Genomic DNA, 21,687 nt, shown 5'->3' with positions numbered 1-21,687 from the left:
ACTCAGAGCTGCTTGGGCTACTCTAGTGGATTCTCAAACATCTGTAGGCTCATTGATTACCACTGTTTAGAAAACCCAGAATGGATTATAATTGTTATTGAGTCAAGTTTTCCAGAAGCAGACCTCTTCTCTGGCAGGAATCTGAAAAAACAATGTGGATTCATATTAAAACAAAACACAACTACACATGAATTCTAATCCCAGTTCTGCCATTAGCTTGCAGATTGATCACATCTCTGGAGCTCAGTTTACACAGGCAGGGTCTGACTTTGATTGTCATTATCTCCACAGCAGGTTCCTAGGGTAGTAAGATTCACGGAACGCATTCAGGAGACACCATCCTAGCCCTTAGGAGCCCTTTTATGCTCTCATTTATTTTCAAATGAACACCTTTAGGAGAGGTATGCAGTTACTTGATAGATATATGTAACTTTTTCCCCACTCAGTTATATTTTGGGGAAAATTTCATTACCCTTTAATGTATTTTGATGACTATCTCAAGATGTTATTTTTCCTTTTAGCTAAACAGAGTAGGGTCAACTAAAAGAAAAAGCTCCTGTGGGATATTGCCGTATAAAGGGTGAAATGCCCAGAAGGACAATGAGTTTTCTGACTGCAAGAGGTTGTTGATACCTTAACAGTATTATACCTATATTCAGTTCTTTACAATTTCAAAAAAATCTTACACATTCATATGTTTGAGACACCAAACCATCTCATGGCTCCTGTTATTACCCTCTATTTAAAGGTTAAGCATTTTGCCTTGAGATCACATAATTAGCATGTGGAAGAACCAAGACTATAATACAGGCCTCTGACTTCTACTTCAGTGCTTTCTTAGCATGATATTCTCTCTGGAAGCTAGCCTTTCCCATCGGCTAGCAATGAGCCAGGCTGACCTATACACGAGGAAAGTTTCACCTTGGAGAAACATTCTGAGTTACGATTTATTTTTATCAATTTTTAGAATAGCAGGAATTATCTACCTTGTTCTGCTATCCCAGTATACTCTTGTGCTTTGTTCTTCCTGAATTACAGAGACCAGGACTGTCTCCCACAGACATTTATTGTAGGTCATAGTAAAGCTAAGTCTGTGTATTCATTACATGAAAAAAGTCAGGGCATAACAAAACAAAAGCAAATAAATGAAGACCTCTACATAGCCGATTTGACTACGGAAAATAAACTGTTTGTTTAAAGAAATAAAAATAAAAGAAATACTAGAGCAATGTGGCTAAAGAGGGTTAACAGTTTACGGCAAATTGCAACAGCTTGCTGAAAGCCAGTATGGGGTAGGGAAGTGGAGGCTAGGAGCCCCAGAACTGAGAAAGGAATAATGACAGGGAAAGAGCACTAAAACAAATTGTTTACTCCAGTTTTACCTCGAGCCATTTGTTTTCCTGGAACTGCTTTCTCAGCTTCACTTTATCTCCCAATCCAGACCTGCAAACCATGGTGGAAATCCCATCAATTTAATAGTACCTGGAAGATAGAAGGAAGATAGTTTTTTGTTTGTTTGTTTGTTTTTTAAATTTTCCCCAGTAGTCAAGAATTTAAGTTTACACTACCAGTGTCCAACATACTCTTCTGTGTGTTACTGAAGGGCACAGAGCCCAATCCATTGTAAATCACTTTAAAGCCTCATGCCAATTGACTCTTCGGCTCTAAATCTTTGAGTTAAAAATAAGATAATTGCAGGCTCTTTATGGAATAAATAGGTATTAAGCTATTTTAAGGGAAAGGGATACAAAATGCTTGATTATAGTCTTTTCAAGTTCAGAGGCCAAATATTTGTAATTTTTTCCACTATAGTAACTGGGAGTGTGCACTGCCCATAGTAGTTATTCGGGATGTATTACTGAATTAAAAACTGTTTGCTTAACTGAATTAAAAACTGTTGCCTATGCCCTTTGAAATTCTGGACTTTCAGCAAAAATTGGCCTCTAACTAGCCCAATATTTGCTCACCAAACTTGGACATCATTAATGATCTGGATAGAGGCAGAATTGCCTCTTATAAAGATCTGGAAAGGAATGAGAGACGGGGCCAAATTAAAATAATCCATTCCCTGATTACACAAAACTGAAATAGAATTGTTTGGCTCTCCTTTTTCTCCTTATCTTTCAAAATCAAATTAAGCACTGGTGGAAAGAAATAGTTCAGAGAGGAATATGGGAGAGGGAAAAAAATCCAAAATGTGATTTCCAATGAGACTAGAGATTTGTTCTTTATCTTACATGGTCATGTTATTCATTTGATAGCATCTTTCTCAGGGGTGTTATGTTATCTCTTGGCCAAGACTTATGAAAGTTAAGATTTGAATTGATAGGAAAAGTTTTGCAGAAATATGGACTTTTGAGAGGGTGGGGGATGTGAAAAGTGGCTACGGCTGGTGTTGTAGAGCAGTTTGGGTCTCATTATATACACCCTGCTAAAACTGATGTCATTAGTGTTGGTTAGGCCAAGCCTGGGGGAGGCTACTCAGCATAATGGGTGCCCAGAACCTTTGGAAAAGGAAATGGCTTTATTGAAGTGGCCATTCTTTAAGTTTATCTTACTATTTAATTTAACCATTGCCTATTCGGTCACATATATGGAATGTCTGCTAATCTCTCCTCCCAGGCCCAGCACCAGCATTTGCCTGCAGTACAACCGAGGCTTCTCTCCTTGCCAACTTAACTTCCTTCTCCTATATCTTATTCCCTGGTGCCATTTGCACCTTTCAAAACAGATAAGTGGACAGATAAATTAAATGTTCCTGCTCCCCTCTTATCTTTTTAACTTTAACATCATATCTTTGGGACATGATGTACTTTTCATTGTCTTGTCTGAAAATAATAATGCTTGGGAATTTTAGGCCCAGGGCTAAGAGAAGATGAGATATGGAAGCACAGAATATGGATCACTGGAGAAGAATTTTAGGAGCGATAGGCCTTTTAGCTACCCTCAAATAGAAACGAAACTGGCTCTCCCGCAGTCTTTCTCTTTCAGTGGCTTATTCCAGCCCAGGCCCCTCCTTTAAGAGATCCTAGTGAACTCTGAAAACGAATAAGTTACAACTAGGTGCTGTGTTTCACAAAGGCAGTTTGAGTACTGAATGGATTTGGAATTTCCCAGTGTTTGACCATTACCCTGATGTGATGATCACACTAGGTGTATAATTATCACATAATCCCATGTTTGTTGGTGAAAATAAAGAGAGTGGTTTTCAAAAACCATTTTCAGTGCCATGGTTTGTCATAAAACAATAAATAGAAAAATGCTTGGTGTGCCTGCCAGCTTTTCACTTTATATCTGAGAGATGGTGAGGCCCTGGCTGTACTCTATCTGCAAATAAGGAATAAAACTTGTTAGTTATACTTATTGGACTTTGGGTCCCAAGGCAGCACATTGCTTATGATAGGTAAACGTGGAGTCACTGTTTTTATAATTACAAGAACAGACAGATGCCATAATGAAAATGGTTTTTCTAAATAGTGTATGAAATATAAAACTACTGACTAATAAAACCAATATAGGAGTGTAAAACTTTGTGAAAATACTTCCGTACCCATTTAAACTTTAGCATTCTAAAATTTACAGTGGCCATCAAATCTAGCAACTCAAACTATTGGAAAGATATCTGTCCTTTAAAATCCTACACTTAACTCACAGCTACACAAAGTGTGCCCTCTTTCCCCTTTATCTGTGGAAAAACCTGAGTGAGCTGGAATTCACTCTCCTGAGAAGACACTAGACAAACCCTCAGAGGAAAGAGACTCAGCACCTAGTACAAATAAAGAGCAGGATAATAGTGCTATTTTGTTTCAATGGCTACTATAGAAGGTAGGATCCTGGGATCATTAATTTGTGTTAATAAAAAAATAAATTCCTTTATTGCCAGGACTGTCAGGGATAGCTAAAGATATAATATATCTGAACCAATAGTATTCTTTCAGACAATAAATTAAAAAGATAATATTCTATGTAGTTAAGAAAAAAAGCGCTTGGATTTTTTTTTTTTTTTTTTTTTAACGATTAGACTCAGTTGACCAAAACCCTTGCTTGCCAGCTGAGTAACGTTTTGACTGGCAGTTGATGGTTTTTTAAGAGCTGTGGTTATGTGCTAGTTCATTAAAGTATGAATAATTATTCCTATTAAGTTTTTGTTTGTCTTAAATCTCTAAACCATGCAGGAAAACAGAGTTACATTTGAGAGACTTTCAAATTTAACTTCAATCACATAGCACTTCACTAGACCTCTAGGAAATAATAATTCAGAAGGCTCTGACTCCAAGATCCCACCATATAGGAGCTTCAGTGTAAAAGCCCCAATTCCTCCCAGAACGGTAATTTTATTTAAAGAAGAAAAGTGTGGAAGTCATGTAGAAAGAAATAGAAAGAGAAAAGAACTAATTATGAGTCAGGAGATCTAGTCCTACTTCAGGTTTACTATAAATAGCTATGACTTTGGAACATCTCTTGGCTTCAGTTTATTCATACCTAGTCAGAAAATAATGCTGTAGCTTATTTCTACAGACCCCTTTAGTTCTATAAATCCCATGGTTCTCAAAAAAAGGAAAATAGGAACAACAAGGGCAGAAACTAGAAAGAAGTCGAGGAAACCCAACCAATGCATTTTGGATGAACATTCACCCACTATAGCTAATTGAGAACTATGTGTGTCTAAAAGGACGAAAGTCAGAAGTATAAAAAGAAAGAAACAAAATGAAGAAGAGAGGCCCTAAGAACTCAGTTTTCTTCCTTGTACTTTTGTTTAATTTGTCAAGAAAACTAAGAATATCAGGAGAACCCCACAAGATGAAGTACACATTTTTTCAGGTCATTTTTAACTCTGAGGTGGTTACCAAGTGATCATTTATGAGAAGGTAGAGTTAGTTGTCTGCTACACTAATTTCAGTCTCCCAAATTAGAGAAATCACTGGAATAGTCTGTGTTTTATTAGTTGACTTTCTCATTTATCTCCTTTAGTTTGCTATTTATTATTTGAGGAGCTGTAAACTTAGAGCATTCACGTATAATCCCTTTTATAGCTAGTATTAAAATGCTGATGTTATTGGACTACTAAGGAACACTCTTGTTCTATTTCTCCATTATTAAGCCAGCTTTCCCCGTGACCTTTGTGTTATACATAGGAGGCATGAAATAGGTCTGCAACTAAATTTAATTATTTATATAAAGCAGTACCCCCCCCCAATCTCATCCTGGCTTTGATATGTGGAGCCATTTTTGAAAATCACAATATATCAAAATAAAGTACATTTGATGTATCTCTCCAGAGAAAACTTTTTTTTTTTTTTTTTTTTTTTGTAATTTCCCCTTATAGAAACCATTTTTCCTTCTCTGGAAAAACGTGTTCAAATGAAGTTTTTTTCATTTCATTCTCACATTTTTCTGGTCTGTTCAGTGTACTAGAAGGACAAGCATCATAATGGCCAGAGGCAGATTCACCAGGAAGCTGATGAAGCTTAAGGGCCCCTCCCTTGCACAGAGCCCTTTCCAATCCCTGAGAAGAACCTGAGCAATTTTGTTCTTATAATTTGTATTATTGAACCCAACAATGTTGTAAATGTACCCAACAACTATGTACATTTTAAGCCCCACAAAACCTGGATCTATCCCTGATAATGTTCTAAATGTAATTAAGCATGCTTTCCTGTTAAGGAGAGATGCTAATCTAGCCATATGATAGAGTGTCTGAAGATAAATAAATTGTTAGTTCCAAACTGAAAGGGTAAAATCATTAAAACTAAATTTGATGATATGGTTCATCTTATAATGGCAGATCATCTAATGATATTGTACAAGCTAATAGAACAGATAAGGTTTCCCTTTGCTTTGTAGAAAATACAGAAATGTGGAATATTTTACCAGAAGTGTAATACTGAATTAATGATTCAAAATAAATTCCACAGACCTAATTTCACCCATAGTTTTAAGCGATAGGGTCTTCAGTGTTTTTTACTGTTTTAGGATATGGAGGTCTCATTGTGTGAAATCTGCAGATTAACCGTTTGCAATCTAAGGATTGTCAAATTGGTGAAAAAGAAAGGCAGATCATATCTGATCATCACTCGTACAGTTTGACAGATGCACGTGGAGGCTGAAAGAAACTATGCAGACTTCAAAAATTCAATGAAAACAGCATAATCATATGACTGGGAAAACAAAACAAAACAAAAATCCACCTGGTATTCATTCACATGTCAATACCTAGAATTTTCTGCCAGCTCACCACTTTCAAAATGCTGAAGAGATTAAAAAAAAAAAACTGGAATGGTTTGGCATGATGGTGGGGGCCACTGATTCCTTTCTCTGTCCTTGAGTGTTTACTGCCAGGAAATCCTGACCAACATTGATTGCCAAGGGGTTAAAGTCACATTGTTGTTAAATTGGGAGAGAAAATTAGCAGGATTTTGTGCCCTATGCTCAACTATCTCAGAGTTTCAAAAACAGGAACCTGGGTCTTTATATGAGGGGACAGGGGAAGTCAAGGGGAAGAGTCACAGGGTGATTTATCAGGGCATAGTTCCAGATAAATTGCTTACATGGGGGTGGAAGAATTTTCTGCATACATTCTGTGCCAAGAACCAAATGGGTGAGCAGAAGCTCTTCTAAAAGTTGAAGTGGGTTGTTCTGGGTACAGTCTTTTCATATGTGAAGAAGTGATGATTTTATATTCATGTAACTTGTACATACATGTGCAGGTAGACTTTTCAGGTATCCATACCATGAGATTCTCATGGCAAAAAAGCTAGTATTTCTTCAACATAAATTATAATAAGCTACAAAACTCCTGGAAAACAGAAACCAGGTTTGCTCTAGGTTCTGTAAAACAAATTTTACCCACTAGAATCTGACATTCCGAGGAAATAGCACATTATAACTGATATGACTTACTATCTACTCTGGCTTTTTTTCCTCTCCCATTAATAATATCAATCCTAAAGTAGGGAAAAAAAACAAAAAAGCAAAATATACAAAAACATAGCACTATTTGCTCCTGATTTACTTGAAGAATTAGTTAGAGCAACCAGGCAAACTTACTGTTAGGCTCCTCACATCTGTCCTCCTTTGTGGTTTGCTAAACAATATAATTGAAGTAAAATTTTTTTTAAATGAAGAATTTCTGGAATATCTCCAGTAAATAGTGTTGAAATAATATGCAAGTTTGGAAATCTATTCAGCATCTTAGAGTCCTTAGTGTTAGTGTTATTTTCTTCAGTGTAGAACAGATTTAATAGCTTGGTGAAAATTCTAGACTCATATAGAGATTAATAGAATCTCTAAACCTTGAAGCTGGCAATGACTTCCACTCATTGCACTCACTTTCTCTTGCCAATCAGGAGAGAATTCTCAACATCTCTGCTCAAACGAATATTTATAGCACATTAGAGACTTCATGTTCAGTGTACATGCATGTGTATGCATGCTCACACATATCCACTCACACACTACACAGACCACACACACAGTTTCTGAGAAATACAATTAGAGTATTCTCAAGAGAAGAAATGGAAATCTCCAATTTAATCCATTTTCCTCAAATGAGAAAGTTGAGGCCTAGGAAAGATAAATGACTTTCCTAAAGTCAGATAGTTAACCACAGAACAAAAGCTAGAACCCAAGTATCCTCAACTCTTGTTCTAATACTTCCAGGTATGCACTTGATTTGAATAGGGCTAGAGGTTTGATTCCTTATGTAGTTCATTATATCCAATGTATATAAAGTCCTGCCCCTTCTCAATCAGAGTAGCCTTGAGAGTTTTCACAATGACTACAAACCTTTTGTTAGTTCTATACAAGAAAATGAAGGAGTGGGATCATTTCATGGCTAATACAACTTGCTTTTAAAAGCAGCCTTTTGCAAACCTGATGCTCATGTTTTATTGATTATTTGACCCTTAAATACCAATATTTTGAAAAATAAGTTCAAAACTTTTTTTTTTTTTTTTGCCACTTTTTGCAGCGCTTACCCACAGGCCTTACACATCTGCTCTTCCTGAAACAGATTGCTTCCAGAGCATTAAAAAAAGAAATAGACATTTTCTTGGCTCAATATTTCTAATCTGCTTTCAGACTGAGTTTTATAATTAAGTATATTTTACATGCACACTTTGTTTCATTTCAGATCTCAGTAGATTTAATTTAAAACTGCAAGGTTACTTTATGTTCAAGTGTGTCTGTTCAACCCTGAGTTGCTGAAATGCTTTTTATTGAAAGAAGGCTAAAAACGTATTCTATTGAAAGCCAAGATAAACAATAAATTTTATATTATTTTTTAAATCAACAACAAACACTCCAAACAACAGAAATTGGAACTATTAGCCAGGCATAGGTAAAGTGTTACAGTATAAATTGAAGGAAAAAAAGACCAAAACTATTAAAATATGTTTGATCCCAGAAGACAATGAGGAGAAATAATCAGGAGATAAGAGTATTTCATCATTATTAAGTGTTGTTGACTTTAAAGATTTTAGTTATTAAAGCAAATGTGTATAAAGAAATCGGGATGGTATTCACTGTGAATTAGAAATCTCCAACTCAGCCACTTTTTCTTTTTATTTGCAGCCATTTGTTATCTATGACATGAATTCCTTAATGATGGGAGAAGATAAAATCAAGTTCAAACACATCACCCCCTTGCAGGAGCAGAGCAAAGAGGTAGCCATCCGCATTTTTCAGGGGTGTCAGTTTCGCTCAGTGGAAGCAGTGCAAGAGATCACAGAATATGCCAAAAGTATTCCTGGCTTTGTAAACCTTGACTTGAATGACCAAGTAACTCTCCTAAAATATGGCGTCCATGAGATCATTTACACAATGCTGGCCTCCTTGATGAATAAAGATGGGGTTCTCATATCAGAGGGCCAAGGATTCATGACAAGGGAGTTTCTAAAGAGCCTGAGAAAGCCCTTTGGTGACTTTATGGAGCCCAAGTTTGAGTTTGCTGTGAAGTTCAATGCACTGGAATTAGATGACAGCGACTTGGCAATATTTATAGCCGTCATTATTCTCAGTGGAGGTAAGATTCATCTTTTGATCTTCCATGAAAGAGGGTGGGATGGTGGTGGAATTGGTGAAAACTTTTTGACTTTCCTTGGTGATTGTCTGTGTTCCTTTTTTCCTTATTCTTACTTTTCATATAGAAAATGCCAATGGCATAATGCCATGAGAAGGTCTCTATGTGTGTAAAATACCAAGAAAGAATATTGTAGATTTGCTCTTTGAAGACTATGGGTAACCCATGCTCTTTTCTTTTATCCATGATAATATTTTTTCCAATCAAACTCATACATGGAAGGCAAATGCCCTTTTTTTTCCTCCTTATTTTCTTTTTTCTTCTCTTTTTTCTCTTCTTTTCAGAAGGCTAATCTAATATTCATTTCGTTTAAGTAATAACATGTATAACTTTGCTTAAGATGATGCTCATTTAGCATATAGAAAGCACCGTTTAGTGGTTTTGGTCAAATTGTACTCCTGCCCCACCATCGGTAAGATACTTCTTTGAATTGCTTTTCCAATATCAGGAATCAAAGAATGTATATCTACTGACCTCTATCTACCCTCTCATGTCGATTCCTCTGATGGCTTCCCTTAAAGTACTTTTGTGAGGTGGTTGGCTGTGATTAAGAATTCAGTCTGAACCAAAGAACACACAGCAGAGCAATAAATTGAGTTATTTAGCAATTCATTTTAGTTTTGGCCTTGCAAGTACATGATCTAACTCAGAGGTCCCCAACCCCTGGGCCACGGACTGGTACCAGTCTGTGGCCTGTTAGGAATCACACTACACAGCAGGAAGTGAGTGGCGGGCAAGTGAGCGAAGCTTCGACTGTATTTGCAGCTGCTCCCCAGAGCTACCATCACCGCCTCAGCTCCGCCTCAGATCATCAGGCATCAGATGCTCATAGGTGCCAAAAAGGTGGGGGACTGCTGATCTGACTAACCAACTCCAAAAGCCAGGTTTTATACCAAATGCTACTTTCATTGGCCTCTCGCATATTTCCAATGAGTAGAAGAAAGTTTTACTGTCATATCACTCTATAAAAATTGTTTTTAACAACGAGTTTTCATAACTGAAGTGCATTTCAGGTGAGCTTTTTGTGTACTTACAGAATATCCTCTGTTTGTGAAAACTGATGTGACAGTGGAGGGATAGTGGTCCTATAGATGTAAGCTGTGTGCAACTGTTCAGGATATTATAAAAACCATGATTCACTCTGTAGTACTTTGTTGCCCAATTACTTGAGAATGGAATGCTTCTGAAATCAGGTGCTTAGTATGTTAGTAAAAGTAATAATAGCAAACAGTTATTAAGTACTTAACTATATGCCAGGCAATGTTCTAAGCACTTCATACACATTCGTTTAATTCTCACGATCCAATGAGATAAGCACCATTTTGGAAACAAGGACACAACAAAGCACTGAAAGTGTCAGTCACTTGCCAGGGTTACCCAGCTAGCAAAAGATGGAGCCAAGATTATAAACAGAGGCAGTCTGGCTCCAGCATCTATACTGATACTGCCCTTTACATGACTAGGGTGCAAATGGATAACAATGTGGCATAGATTAACTCTGGAGCCTCAAGTTTAGTGTTAAGTTGTAACTCACTTAAAAATGACTTTTTTTGGTATTATGTTTAATATAACAAAAATATGCTATCCAACATGTTTTAATATCTTGACCGAATCTACGTCTTAAATTAACCCTTGATCCTCTCAGATACGTGATTAATTCAGCAAACAAGAATGAGATTCTAGATTATTTGAGGTTCACTGGGAGAAAAAGATTAAATTTTGAAAAACCTGATTAGAAAACAAGTTAATATTGTTTAACTAGCTAATATTTTAAAGCACATTTTATTTTTAATGAAAAATAGAAATAGAATTATTAACATTTGATATGTTCTAAGATTTTTCCTAAGTGTACTATAGATACCATGTTTATATTCCTTTTTTTTTTGCTTAATTATTTTTCCATGTCATTACATATTCTTTCTTAACATTTTTTATTGATTTTTAAAAATAAAAGTAATACTTGGTCATTTTATAAATCAAATAGTACAGAAAAGTGGAAGCGAAAAGTAAAGGTCTCTATTCCCAGAATTAAAATGAATTAACAAAGCCCTTTTTCTCCTAGCATGAACTAGCATGTATATATGCTACCATTTTTAATGACTATAAAATATTCCATTTTATAAAGGATCGTTACATACTAAATTATCTCCCTATTTATATTTAGGTTGCTTATAACTTACATAAAAACCTATAGAGAAGAATATAAGAAATTATTAAAAATGTGTTCCAAATTTTACTGTAGTGAACATTCTTATGTATAAATTTCTATTCAAATTTTAGGTTATTTTTTTATTCCAAATGACCAGAAGTGGAATTGCTGGGTATATGACTATGAATACTTTTAAGTCTTTCGTTATGTCATTGCCAGATTGTTTTTCATAAAGTTTGTACCAGTTTATATATCTGCAAATGCTAAGGGAGGCATTTGAAGTAAACCATTCAAAGCTGCTTAGTTTTTAACTAGGAAAGGTCTAGACAAGAAACAATCATGTTAATGTTGGGCTTTTTGAACTGGAGAAATATCTTATGGGCACATGAGATAACAGTGTGGTTTTACCTAGAAAAAAATTCCATTACTGCTCATAATCTGCAAGCTATTATTATTTAAAAATCAGTGATTTATTAGGCCTTTAAATTTTTCATTAAGTGGCAAAAAAAAAAAAGTTCTGTGAATAGTTTGATTCAATTTAATAGATATTGCAGGCTTTGGCTTTCAATTATGAAAATTAAAAATGGTGCCATTTAAATGTAGATGCTGTATAAATGAGTTCCTTCAGCCTTACACAGACTGTCTTCACGGTGACCAATCATTGGATCCTCACAACAGTGAAAGAAATCTGAAGATAGCAGCCAGCCATAGATTATTAAAATCTTATATTTGTGGTTATAATGAGAAAACCCTGTGAATAATTTTAGATTTCCTTTAAAAAAGTAAAATTTACCATTGACTAGTTCCCATAACAAGAAAAGCAAATCCTTCCTTGATCAAAGTTTGCTTTTGTAGATGAAGTCTAACTTACAGGCAGTAGATAAGAATGAATAAATGGGAACCCATGTTTGTTCAACACATAGGAATTTGATTCTCTTCTTTGCTCAGAAAAGCTGATTGGGTACAGGTCAGAGAAAAAAATAACTTAAGTCCTTCCCAGTCCAAAGACTGGATTCCAGTAAGATAAGAATCCCAGTCATCTGTAGATGGTGAGATCGGTATCCCAGATTGTAGTTTATTAGAATCCAACATATATTTCTCAATTAGTTTTATATTTTTTTTCTACCAGATTTTCCAGAAAGGGAAAACATTTTTGTAAGCAAGAGGTTTTGATCTACTCAACTAATTTCTGATTCTACTTGGTCACTTTTTTTGCTCTGCAGTTTATTCTGAAATCTATAGAGAGCTTTAGTGATTGGAGGGGGGGCGGGGTGCAGGTAGTGCTTTCATGGATCTGCTGACCTCATTCTGAGCTAGCCTTAGAATCACAGAAGAGCTTCATTCTGGCGAAGGTACTGTGACCCTAGACTGAAGGAGAAATGGGAAGATGAGCATGATGTAAAAGTGGGGTGGTAAGGAACTGAGGATATTAAAGGGGGGCCCCAGAGGACCCAAAAGGGGGATTTTTTAAGATGAAAATAGGTGGTAACAGGGATGGGGAGCATGGCATAAGGAATGTAGTTAGCATTAATATATTGGCTAGATGGAAAACCAGAGGAGAGAAGGAGCAATTGGGATCGTTTTATAAACTATATGAATGTCCAACCAATGTACTGTATACTTGAAACTAATTAAAATAAAATTTTTTAAAAAACTAAAAAAAAGATAAAAGGAAGTTTCCGATTTGACCCAACAAGTGTTTGCTGAGGAAACTGGAGTTGCTGTAGTAAGATCGCTGTCACTCAACTTCAACCCTAGAAACTGCTGATACCATGAGATGTGGTACTTAGATTGGCCTAGTGCTTAACTTCTCTACTATTTACTCAGCTTTCAAACCAAGGTTGCTGAGAAAGATGACCCAGTTCTCAACTTTTTCTCCTCTCTCTCTTTCTTCTCTAAACTTGAGGCAAGAATGAGACTAAAAGAATGTTTATATTCTAGAACTAGACAAAGGAAAGCATCGTGTACTTTTTAAGAGCATTTCATATGCTTTTTTTCATTAGACCCTGACAATTCTGTATTTTTCTCATTTCATAGAAAGAAAAGTAAAGATCATAGACTTAAGCAATTTGTCTAAGATCTAACAACCAGTGAGCAGTGGAACTAGGAATGAAACCCAGGTATCCTAACTATCACTTCCAAGTGCCCTGTCTGCCACACACCCTGCCCTCTGCTACCTGGCCAGTGGATCGTGTTCAGCTCCCTCACATTTGTGTTGGGGTCTGCAACCGGCACTCTCTTCATGGTATTCTCTAAGGTATGGATGGACCTATAATCCATACTTTATTCCTCAGTATTCCTATTGAGTAATAGCTTTCCTTGCTCCCTCTAGTTTCACCGACTGGATGGGTAGTGTCAAGAGTAATAAAACTGCCTCCAGCAGGGGCATGTTTGCAACTGGCGCCACAAGAGCATGCCAGCCACACTAGCAAACTCCCAAAACCTACCCAGCAACCAAAGCCAAGTGTAAAGCTCGGTAAAGCTGACAAGCTCCAGGACACTTTGCCCCTTTGAGCATTTGCTGTTTGGGGAAGAAAAGACATAGGAGGGTTCCAGCTGGAACTCTGAAACAGGAAAAAGCTCTTTTTGTTAATTCAAAACAGTTTGGAATCCATTACAGTTCTTCCCAAACTTCCAAGATATGGGGGAGGAAATTCACTAGATTTTACAATATATTTTTCTAGGCAGATTGCCATCACCATCCTAATGACAGAGGAGCTATAAATACTGATACAATGGCCACAGATGGCAACTCATCCAGCCTTCTCGTTTACCCTCTTGAGTCTGGCTTGGCTATACAAACCACCTATATAGCAGCTCCTTCTTTTTCCAGCAATCCCAGCCATGTTGTTTCTCTGCGAAGCAATTTTGGACAGCTGTTCTTGGAGTGGACATGTGTGTTTCTGCTGTTGAGTGGGCAGTGAGAATAGGATACAAGAAGGGGAAATTGTCCTTGTAGCTATACATTTATAGGTCAAGGAGGAGTTGCTATTCTATCAAATATTGGATAACTGCTGGTCCCATCAGGTCAATAACCTAAGGCCCCTGCTTCTTCCCCTTGGTCATTACTATACAGTATATATATAGGTATAGCTATAGATAACAGGTTTAGATGTAGATACAGACTTTTAAATTTGTTGGAATATTAGAATAGAATCAAAGCACAGCCCTTGGTCCAGAATAAATACTTAATAAATGCTTGTCGAATTAATAATAATCAAATATTAATAATAGCTACCATTTATTGACTACTTCACTGTATGCTAAGCACTTTACATATATTCATAATCTTTGTTTAATCTTTCTTGCAGTTCTACAGAGCCTATTACTATCCCTATTTTACAGATCAGAAAAACAGAAGTTTAGGGAGATTAAGCAACTTGCCCAGGATCACAGAGCTCATTGATGAAGCCAGGGTTCAGACCTGGGTCTCTCTAACTTTAAAACTTAAGCCTTTAACTACTACTGCTTTTTGTATATTAAAATATGGAAGCATCCCAATTAGTTACCTTGGTCTTGGAGTTGTTTGGGAGTTATCCAAAATTACCTATTTTCATATTGCCTCCTAATACTTTAATCAAGAATTTCCAGGTTATAGTCCACATATTACTTACTAATATCCAAAGCCCTTCTTGAGACACCATTTTAACCTATCTAAGAAAATTATACCCTAGGTTTGAAAATTGCCCTGGGGAGGAGTGAGGCCTAGTGATAACACTGGAGACTGGGGCTGTGTTCTTAATCTTGTGCAAGTAGTGTGACCCCTGGAAATAATAGCCCTATTTGCAGAGCTCCCCACAAAAATTGACGATAAGCTTTGAGTAACTAAGTAAATACATTCATACTTAGTTTGATACCATCTTATACCAGGTTCTAATAGAGATGTGATTGCAGAAAAATTTATGAGAGAAATTTAAAATTGTTAAAATATCATCCAGTAACTTAATTTCGTCTTGCCCATCAGAAACAGTCGAAACGACACCTGTTGAGCTGCAACAGCAGAACACCTCCTTCCAGCTCTCAGAACACTTAAGGTCCCACAGGCATGGAGTGTGAGGAGCTCCGTGTCTCTTCCCCACCCTTAACTGCCCTTCAAAATCTTGGGGATATTACTAGCTCATGTGTGACCTTTCCATTTTACTGCAGAACTATTTCTACAAGTTAGAATGGACAATATAACATTCCTCTCGAACCAAAGACAGAGAGTATGTGCCTGAATGCGCCTACACTTCTCGTGAGGAAACCCCAGCTTAAAGGGCCTCTGATTCTGCACCGTCCAGTCGCCCCCACATGTTCTTTGTTAGTATCATCCTTACTTGTTAACTGGGAGGAGACAAAACCCCAAATAGTCTAAAACTTGGGTATTAAAAATAGTACGAACACTAGTAGGCCACTTTCTTCTCACCTACGCCAGTTAAATGCTCAGCTACCTTATCCATACAGCTCTTTTGGACAAGACTCAGGCTGGTGCCTAGGTGATGAAAATTATTTCTCTGACTCTTCTTGTGTTATTGAGAGTAAACAAGGATATCTGATTTCTCATATGACTAAGCCTTAAAGCAGGACAGTCTAAGAGTGTTATTACCTTATGGTTCATATCCCCCATCTTGGGCTGTGATTGTGTCAAAGAGTAATAGCATTCATTTATTAATCGAAAACTATTTAATGAGCACCTACTGTTTCTACATAGTTTATGACACTCTTTCTTCTACCCTTCTACTCATCCCACCATGCTGCCATGACCAATGGGAAAACCCTGTCAGATGGCCAGTATGGCTTTGAATAATGACTCAACTTGAGTTATCTATAAATGTCCCATTAGTTCATTCTTTTCATAACCACATGGACTTAAACAGAGGCAAAGTATATGTTCTCTGCTGGCACCCTAATTCTAAAATCCAGAGAGCTGGCGGAGAGGGAGCATAGGGTGAAGATGGAATATACAAGATTCATTTGAGAAACTTAAAAATACACACACACACACACACACACACACACACACACACACACACATAGAGGCTTTCGTTGATTGTAGACTATAGAAACATCTTTATCTGCGACTGCTTCAGAAATAAAATCCCCTCCTCACCCTGAGCCTGGTAGGCTAGGATCATCTTAGTGAGTGAGCAAAAGATTGTATTTGACCTCAGAGACAGACATGGGATTGAAAGCCAAACTGCTGAGTCATTTCTGTCACCACACCGGCACTCTTGGAAAAAGTTCAGTCAGCCAGTCAGTGGGCCGCTTTTTGGAGTACTTTATCATTTTGGGTTCTCACAATGTGTGTTTAAACTCTGGGTGACCCCAGGCAGCCTTCCAGACTGGCACAATTCACCAAGACATTCAAACATCATCTGCAAGTGAGGAAGAATGAAACCAAGGACTGGTGCGAGTCACTCATAACAGAGAGGCCAGTATAGGCAGTGAAGAAGTCACGTACTCAGGGAAGGCGCCTTCCAAGGTTCTTGCCAGCTTCACAAATAAGTAGACCAGAAGAGGCAGGAAGGGCATTGGAAAGCTTCAGGATCCCATGGACAGCCCTGAGTGTTATTACCCGCCCCCTCCACTCCTAACTAGATATGTGATTTCAGGCAATTATTTACCTCCTTAAGCTTTAATTTCTTTATCAGTGCCCTAAGTAAATGAAATAACATTATGTGAAATCTCTGGCAAAATGCCTGAGACATGTTAAGCACACAATAAATGCTAATTTTCCCTTTTCCCTTGTATAATATTTGAAGTAGCTCCACTCACTCCTGCCAGTCAAATTGCTTATTTCCACCAATAGCCATTCTTAAAATACTTATTACAATATAAATACCCCTAGGGAGATATCAAATAATCTCTTTATCAGCAATCACTTTAAGGGGATTAGTTGTGGACTGAGAACAAAACCCCAAAGGAAAGAGATACTGAAGAAAGGGGGATGGGCTGGAAAAGTGGAGAGAACTCTACCTGCCCTGAAGGAGATAGGGGATAGGAGTGTGGTGGGTTCCATGCTCCTAGAATTCGGATTCAGTTTGGAGGGACGTTATGTGTTGAGAGGTCATGTTAGAGATTAGAGATCACACCTCTGTTTTGGGGTTCTCCTTAAGGTCAGTGGAAAGGAAGAAAGGGTAGGATTGCCAAGAACTGATACTTGGCCCCTTTTTATTTTTGGTTTGTTGTTGGCTACCTTTGGTTTGCTGTTGGTGTTTCTAGAGGTTGAGGAAGCAAGGAAGAGTAGTTGGATCTGGGAGCATGAGTGTTTCAAGGCTCGATGGGAAAGAAAAAATTCCCCCCCACTCCAGCCTTCCTCTGCCTCCCACCCACTGCCCATTTCCAGGCCTGACCAGAGACAGTGTTAGACATAGAAAGAGCAGAAATTTATCTATATGCCGCGGCTTGGGGAAAGAACACCCTACTCTCCTGGTCCTGTCACAGAAAAGGGGAGCAGACATGATGGCTGAACTTCAATCGGGTGACTTCTGATGACTAGAACAACGAGAAGACCCTAACCCCAAGGTGAAAGGAGATAGGAAAGACAAAGGTGTCCCAAGGGCAGGACCAAAATCTCAAGTCCCATTTCCATTCTTAAAGACCCGGAAATAAAACAGAGCCCAAGCTTAATTCTCTAGAGGCACCCATTGAACAATGAAGCGAGCTTTGACGTAGCAAAGGGGAAAGTGCTACCCACTTGGTTACTAGATGTTTTCGTGTTCTTTGTTGTAGTTTGGGAGGGGGCCTTTTGGAGGTGGTAGTTGAGCGTTTGAGATGAGGGGAGTTGGTACGGAATCGCTTAGTGGACAGATAAAAGAAAATATTGCCTGGGTTTGGTTTCATGGTCAACCCCCTCCACCATCATAACCAAATCATATGTGTCAATGTTGTGAAGAGATGTTACCATTTGGACAGAGACAGAGAAAGCATTTATTAAACTATTGTTTAAATGGGGAAATGTTAGAATGTTAACTAACTTCAGAGTGAAGGGACTCTACCAGTAACGTGTGTGTTGATGGCAAAATGTCCTCGTTACAGATGATCTCTGCCTGTTTGGTAAAGCATTTTCAAGATCTCTAAGTTATGTTGTTCCTTTTCTCTGATAGCAGCAGTCAACTACATTCTCTTAAAATCATTTATTGCTCAGGCTTCTGATTAATTTAAACTGGCCTTGCTGGGATTTCTAATACCAGATCCCCAACAAGGTGCCATCCAGGAGTGGAAAGGGGGTGGGGAGACGTGCAGGAGGAATGGCTGAGAAGAAGGAAGCAACTGAGGGAGAAAGAATAGCAGAGATATAAAGAGGACCCAGAAGGATCAGAGAAATGAGAGAAGAAAGGGAGAAAGGGAAAAGAGGTGAGTTATGCTATTATAAATAGAAAGAGCTCACTCTCTATGTGTCAGACACTGCTCTAAGCGCTTTCCATCTATTAGTTCATTTAATTCTCTCAACAACACTGTAAGTTGGATTACGGTTATGTCTCCATTTTTTAAATGAGGAAACTGAGGTACAGAGAGGTTAAGGAACTTGCCCAAGATTACCCAGCAGGTAAGTTTTAAGGCTGGGATTCCAACTGTTTCTCACTAAAGCAGTAGTGCTTCCTCTTGGCTGTACATTAGAATCACCTGGGAGCTTGTAGAAGTATCGAAGGTCATACCCCAGGTCAAGTAAATCGGAATCGCTAAAGATGGGACCCAGGTGTTACTTGGTGTGTTTTTAATCTCCCCAGATGATTTCATTGTATAGCCTGTTGAGAATCACTGCATTCAATCAAGCTCCAGTTCAAATTTAAATATAGAAAGAAGAACACGTGTGAAACTTTCTTAAATTATTTATTCCTAAAGGTAGGATGGTGGGAGGGAATTGCTAAAGGCCATCCCAGAGTTTCCCAAAGATAAACTTAGCTGAATTCACAGTTTTGCTTCATGCTTACCACGATTTTGATGGTTAGATCAGAAAAGTATCAAAGAATTCCTAACACTATCTCTTCCAGGAAGAAGTGAATTTGGGAACCAGGGCTGCTTTGTTTTGTTATCGTTCCTAAACTGTCTTGCTTAGGGGAGTCACTTGACCCTGATCCTATTCTAGACCTCAACTCTTAACAGTCAACTACATGAATGGGACCTTGTCCAAACCCCCAAACATGCGTCTGCAACAGGAATTATTTTCTTGCTCCTAAATTTATGCTCTTACCAACAACAACTCAAAAACCTTGCATTTTCCAACAGTGAATACGCCACCCCCATCCCTGCTTACACTCCTGATTCATCCCTATTGAAATCACCGTTATTTGAACACACACACACACACACACACACAAAACAGTAATATCTTATAAAGTTCCTTTACCTAACTCATTCTCACCATTACTTTAGGAAAGAAATACTATTGTCTTAAAAATTAAGTCAAAACCCAGGAAGATTAGATGATTTGTCCACAGAGACAAGGAAACTAAGTGGAGGAGAGACAGGACTCAAATCAAGTCTTCAGTTTCTAGATCCACTGCTCTTTTTAACACATCTGTGAACTTAAGAAACAATGGAATAAAGGAAACTGGAGAGGAAGTGTAAAAAGAAGTGAGCCTACCAAGGGCCAAGTTCGCTAAGGGGGCCTCCCTCCTCTTCAGTTTTCACCCATACCTGAACTAGGTCTTTCACTGCCTGTGGATCATACAGCTGCCCAGCTATCAGACTTCTTTTTTCTAAATGCCCTGGGTACAGTCCTTTTCAGATTATTAGTGTCTATCAGAAAGCCAATAGGGAGAGATTAGAAAAGCCATGACAGTAGCTCCTACAACAGAGACAGAACCATCTACTTTGGTTATTCTGCCTGTCCTTCAGAAGATTCCACTATGGGCATTTGGTTCCCTAACTAAGATGCCGCCTGAGAAAAATCTGTGCTAGGGAAATGCCTGGCCCAGGTGGGCAGATCCCAGGAGAGTCAAGAGAATTTGAATCTGCTTCAGATAAGCTGTCCACTTAAGGGAACCAGATCTAGATAAGATGGAATCTTTGTAGATTTCCCCATAATCAACATGCTGTCTAATCAATTCCAGCACTGTGTGAATGGAGACCAGAAAGGTTTCTTTCCCAATTCTTTGGAGCCTGGGGAGAAGGAACCAGTAATTGACTCCAGCTTCCTTAAGTGTTGTGTCCTGGAGTATGTGAGTCAACCCACACTTTCCCAAAAGGGCCTTCTAAGCAGCCTACGCTAGTAAAGGGGGGTCACTTGACCCTGATCCTATTCTAGACCTCAACTCTTAACAGTCAGCAAGGTGCAGGGAGAGGATCTCAGACAGGCATGCTGCGAATGATATTTTAGCAGGCACTGAGCTAATAGACAGATTTCTATGACGCATTTGTGATACCTAGCTGAGCTCAGTAAGGGTGTGAGTGTGAGTAGAAGGAAAATGGAAAGAGAAAGATAGGAGAAGGGAACTGGAAAGGCCTAGTTGCTGATTGGAGGGTACAGGGCGAGGGGCAACCCTGACAAATGCCCTTGACCCTAGAGATTCCTTAAGACCAGAGGGAGCTTTTTTGCTTTTTAAATAAGCTAAGTGTCCTAAATTTAATGTGTAAGCTTGTTAGTACACTTTTCTAATTAGATTTTTAGTTTATTTTTCTAGTTTAATTATGTGAATTATGTAAAGGGACTCACAAATAAGAATAAAGTTTAGAACTTTTGAATTCAGATCTTACGGTTCATCTATCTAGTCCAATCCTTTTCATTTATAGAGGAGAAAATCAAGGCCCAGTGAGCTTGCCCGAGGTCACAGAGCTGGTTAGTGAAAGACCTAGAAGTAAAATATACTATTTTTTCCACTGTACTGCACTCCCTTTTGCCCTGACTGAGGCTCAGTAAGAAGGACAGTGGGACAGATCTGTAAATGATCTAACTTGTCACTAGAGAAAGTATAAATCAGTGACCACAAAATTTCAGCCCTTCAGCCAAATTTCATTTATCACATCATAAAAAGTAACTTGCCAAAGTGGGGTTCAAAAATCCAAACCAGATCCTTCCCAACTTCTAGAGGGGCCAGTTCCATTATATTGCACTAAATCCAAGTGTTTGCAGCAAGCCTTAGCAGCTGCGTTTTAGGGTTTGGTTAGAACTGTCATGATAAATGAAACCTACTAGATTAATGTAATCTCTTCAGCAGAAGTTTTGACCCCACTGATGCTGCTCAAGAGGAAGAAGGAAGGAGAAAGGACTCTAAAGGGCCAGTACCCCAATGAGCAGAGAGTTCTACACAAGAGTGTGCGGTCCCGGCCCGTGGAGGAGCCACATTTAACACCTGTCTTGACACAAAGTGCTGCCAACTTCCCATGTGCATGCGTTAGCACTGCCATGGGCCTTTGAAATCTGGAACATTTGTTCAGGGGGAGGATCAGCAATCATTAAACCAAAAGCACCAATCCAGGACCTGGTTTTCCTTGAAGTGTCAGGGGTGTTTGTTATTGCATAGCAACTGTGAGAAAG

The 21,687-nt window shown here is 38.2% G+C and overlaps 1 protein-coding gene across 2 annotated transcripts in view; it reads left to right on the top strand.

The window, feature by feature from the left end:
* The window catches only part of PPARG (peroxisome proliferator activated receptor gamma), a 121,194-nt gene that overhangs the window by 92,760 nt on the left and 6,747 nt on the right, over window positions 1-21,687 (top strand). For both annotated transcript variants that reach the window (XM_011370553.2, XM_023536854.1), the window contains one exon: window positions 8,572-9,022. In XM_011370553.2, the coding sequence (XP_011368855.1) occupies window positions 8,572-9,022 (451 nt within the window). The remainder of the gene's footprint in view (window positions 1-8,571; window positions 9,023-21,687) is intronic.

Source organism: Pteropus vampyrus, unplaced genomic scaffold (assembly GCF_000151845.1).
Source record: "Pteropus vampyrus isolate Shadow unplaced genomic scaffold, Pvam_2.0 Scaffold171, whole genome shotgun sequence".
In the NCBI taxonomy this organism is placed as follows: domain Eukaryota; kingdom Metazoa; phylum Chordata; class Mammalia; order Chiroptera; family Pteropodidae; genus Pteropus; species Pteropus vampyrus.
Note: the sequence above shows the minus strand (reverse complement) of the source record. Positions and strands in the feature narration are given on the sequence as shown.